Consider the following 4,524-nt stretch of genomic DNA (forward strand, 5'->3'; position numbering starts at 1 on the left):
TCAAGAGTATAAAAAACTTCGGTATTCATTGAAGTGAGACTCGAGCCTTTTGGTTTGGTTTAGTTTGTTTTGTTTTGTTGGCATTTGTCAGACATGTGGACCAAGGGACACAGAGTGAGAAAGAGAGAGATGAAGAGGAGAATTAAATCGTGGAAAGTCCAAAAATTAATGCAACGAATATAGAACGAAAAAAGCAACGGCAGGGATGAGGAGAGATGAGGAGACAAAACTGAGCTTACCCACTTTTGAGGCGTTGCCGCTGCTGACTCTGCCAACTTGGACAAGTGGAAAGTTTTTTCGCCTGATTTTGGCCATGCTCAAAGTATAATAATGTGACCCAATGGGGACGCCGCCATAGGGCGTAGAGTGGGCGTAGTCCAAGTGTACAATTTCTTCTGGCTTAGCACTTTGCTGCATGCTTCGTTGGCTTTTGCAGATTGGCGGCGGGTGTCCTCGTCCTCGTCCTCATCTTTATCCTCATTCTCATCCTCTTCGTCATCGTTATAGTCGTCGTCGTCGTTGTCGTTGTCGGCAACGTCAGAAGAGCGGTAGCCCTGGCTTATGCTACAAATAATTTAATTTTATGCTGCATACGAAAAGGCGCAGCGAACCACAAGGGAAAAATGCCACTTTACGGCCTGTTTGACGGAAAGGAGGACGTTAATTTGTGAGTGCATGATGAGGATAAAAGTGAAGAGAATGCTGACGATGTTCATAATGATGATGACAATGACGATAATGATGATGATGATTATGATCCCGTTTATGTTGTGATTATACGCCGTCTGGCTGGCCTCTAACTAGCAAACAACAAACAAACACAACTGAAATATTGCCCATTCGAAGATTGAAAAGAAGCAAAAGGACCATAAATGGGCGTTTACTGCCAGCAAATAATAGCTTTAGTGAGGCATAAAACGATGGACTAGATATTAAATAAAAATATATTTATCCATAGAAAAGGAGGAAGCATTTTGTATCCCTTCTATTTGGTAGTCCTACAATGATTTCTCAATTGGTTCTTAAATATATAATAATTAATAAAATAATTATCTTAGGTATGCTGCAAATTGGGCAACGAGTCTTTGTTAAAAAGAAATTTAAACTTTAAAATATTCAAGAGTTTTGTTTTTTTTCTGTTTAGTCAAACATAAATATATGTATAAGAAAAGTTAATATACCTTTTCATAAGAAACGCGGACGCAATACAAAAATTAAATTTACACAATTTCATTGGAGTCGAAAAATATGTTTTTATTTCCACTTGCATTTGTCCGACTTGTGTATACCCATTAGGCTACATAATGTTCACCCTCAATCGATTGAGTGGGGGGAATGCAGAAATAGTAAATTTTGTAAATAGCTTTTGCTTAAACCCAATATGGACTTATTCCATCTATGATTGTTGGGTAAAAAGGGATAACGATGCATGGAATTGGGCAGCAGCGCAGAGCAGATGAAAAAAAACAAAAAAAAATCTGGGAAAAAAAACTGACCGCCTCATAAATTACAACAACAATATATGAAAATCAACGAGCTACGAAAGGATCAACAAATGAGCGTAAAAACGCACAATATACATATACATACATACTATATACCACACACACACACACATTTATATATATATATGTACATATATGTATATGAATAAAGCCATAAAGCCGTTTAGTCAGATGAGCGTGAAATTTAAAGAGCTCAACGGAGTGAAATTTTGCAACAACTATGCGTGTTGGTGTGCGTGTGTGGGTGTGTGTGTGTCCGTGTGTGTTTGTGTTTGTGGAAGTTTTATGAGAGAGAGCAAAGCTTGCCAAGCAACAGCAGCAGCAGAAACAGAAACAGAAACAGGAGAAGTAGAAGGAGAAGGATCCATGGCTATTTGGGCCAACATGGCCTAAAACAACAAGAGGAGGCGGATAAAGCGTACGAAGCATATGAAGCATACGAAGCAAAACAAAGGACAAGAGAAGTCCGAGGGAAAGCTAAAAGCCAGAACTGACATTTTGGCGGTCGGCTTTTAGGCTTGTCCAGTTACCTGTTCCGGTCTTGTGTTGCTGCTGCCGGGAATTAAATTTCATTTAATGTGCCCAAAACTTTACACACACACACGCATACACACAGCAGCATCTGTGGCCAACATTTTATGACAACAAAACAAAAGATGGTCAAATGTGAACCAGCTAGATATCCGCTTCGCTAGTCATGCGAATTATTATTATTATTATTATTATTCTCCATAATTAACCCAAATTATACATGTACATATGTATGCATTTTAATATCTGTCTGTGTGTGTGTGTGTGTGTATGTGTGTGTGTGCACGGCAAGGTCATCGCTGATGGCCATCCCGCCCAAAAGTAGACTTTAATTGTGCCGCGTAACAGATGTTATAAAAAGTCATAAAACGAATACGGAAAAAAGTGGTAAAAGTGCGGAATATTTTCTAGTATTATGCGCTTCTTTATTGTGGCGGGAAAACAAGCATTTTTGCTCAACTTTTACCACTCTCTTAAACATTTTAACGAAACCCATTCCGAATGGCATTTAAAAAAATATATCCAAGTAGAACAAGAAGACTATATATTATGGCGCCCACAAGTCTGACATGAGAGAGCCACTGGAAGAATAAAATAAAAAAACGTTTGAGTTCCTTACTCTGAAATAGAGAAACGATCCCATAGTTGGCCAAAACTTTTAGCTCCATGCAAATTCTCAAAAAATGATGAATTGGATTTTTTTAATTTTATTAACGTATTTTGATATCACGCATCATCAATGTACACATACTATAAATATTTCAACCATTGTCATTGTCCTGAATCGAAGGTCCTGAAGTCTAGCTCTAATGCAATTGCTTTACGCTCACATAACTGCTGGCTTTGCCGTGTCCATGACTGTATGGGTGAGCATAACCGTAACCATAGCCAGCTCCATAGATATCGCCATGTCCATGGCTCTTGACATAGACCTCAGGATGGTGGGCATGACCCAGTTTCTTAACCTCAGCCTGGAAACCATTATGATCATCGGCCGTATAGTGGACCACACGAATAGTTCCATCGGATTCCTTTAGAGAGTAACTGCCCTTAACCTTATCTCCATCACGGGTCTCCCACTGACTCTTATGGTCGCCTGTGTGGGCATCATCCACACCGTAATCGAATTGGTATTTGGGATAATGATCTGGCTCATATTTGCCATACGACGCAATGCCATAGCCAGCTCCATACGGTGCACTAACAAAATCTAGTTGATCGTGGCCATTGTATCCATACTTTTTATATAGCACTGGCTGCTCGTGTTTGGTTACCACCGTGTAACTAGTGCCATGTCCATGCGGAGCCGCCTGGATGCCATCCAAAACCAAGAGCCACATAGCAACGGCCAAAAGTCCACTTAGTATCTGCATTTTTGGTTTTGTTCTTTATCGTTTGATTCCACTTTAACTTCTGTTTGGTTATAGTCGGTTGACTTGGTGTTTTTATAGCAATGTTTTTGGCCATTTTGTGAACGCTTTTGGCCATTAACCATATTCAATTCACCTGTGCTCTTGAGTTTGCTTCGATTTGTTAATTCAAAATTGAATGTGCAAAACAAATTACTTTTATTTCTACTTAACAAATTAATCAATTGATTAATGAGTGTATGTGTGTGTGTGTGTGTGTTTCCATACAATTCTAGGCAATGGGTGTCTGTCCATTCGATGCCCTGTCCCTTGAAGCATTTTCCTCATTTCTTATTATTTTTATGGAAAGTTTCATTTCACAATTATAGGAAAACTATGTAGCTTAGACATTTTCTCGAAATCGGAAGTCTATGAAAACCTTAAGCCTATTGATTAACTACCATATCACCACCCTTCACCCGCCTGGCATCTGGCCACAGTGTGAAGGTCATTCCATGCCCACAAACCAAATCAAACGCAGTGAGGCGAGTCTGCGTTTTTGCTAATTGTTATTTTTAGACAATGTTTTGTCTACACCTTCGCCAAAGGGTATATTTCTTTGATTAGCAACTTGAGACGCCAACCGCATCAACTCGGTAAAGTAATTAAATGTATTTATTAATACATGTAACTAATGCTGTTTTGGTAAGTGTATCGCAGCAACGGCTTAATCGTTGCTTAGTCCGACCTTCTAATTATTTTATGAAAGCGGGCCGCTCTTGTTGATTGATTTCCAAGCTTTGGGCTATTGTTTTTCCTTAGTTTTTTCTGCTGCTTTTAAATATTCACGCCCTGTTTATGATTGTAAGCCGCTTCTAATTGAGCAATAATTGTACTTCATATATGTAAACTAAATAGTAAACAATTTAAAAAATTTCACAGAAAAAGTTTCTGTAAATATTTTTTTGTTAATATTTCTCTACTGTTTGAAAATCTTTTTTTTTTTAATAAACAAATTTAATCGGAAGATAGGAAAGCGCATAGGGAAGATTATAAAAAAAGGAAAATAAATACATAAGTTTAAATTGTGTCCAATTTAATAAAAATTGAGTGACTTTATCGTTAGATTTAAGTTAGAT

The 4,524-nt window shown here is 38.1% G+C and overlaps 1 protein-coding gene across 1 annotated transcript; it reads right to left on the reverse strand.

The window, feature by feature from the left end:
• Positions 1 to 2,842: 2,842 nt before the first annotated feature.
• LOC6643021 (larval cuticle protein A2B) lies at positions 2,843 to 3,409 on the reverse strand. The gene has a single exon (XM_002065756.2). It carries the CDS (start codon positions 3,407 to 3,409, stop codon positions 2,843 to 2,845), a length of 567 nt encoding a protein of 188 aa, XP_002065792.2.
• Between the last annotated feature and the right edge of the window lie 1,115 nt (positions 3,410 to 4,524).

Source organism: Drosophila willistoni (assembly GCF_018902025.1).
Source record: "Drosophila willistoni isolate 14030-0811.24 chromosome XR unlocalized genomic scaffold, UCI_dwil_1.1 Seg41, whole genome shotgun sequence".
NCBI lineage: Eukaryota > Metazoa > Arthropoda > Insecta > Diptera > Drosophilidae > Drosophila > Drosophila willistoni.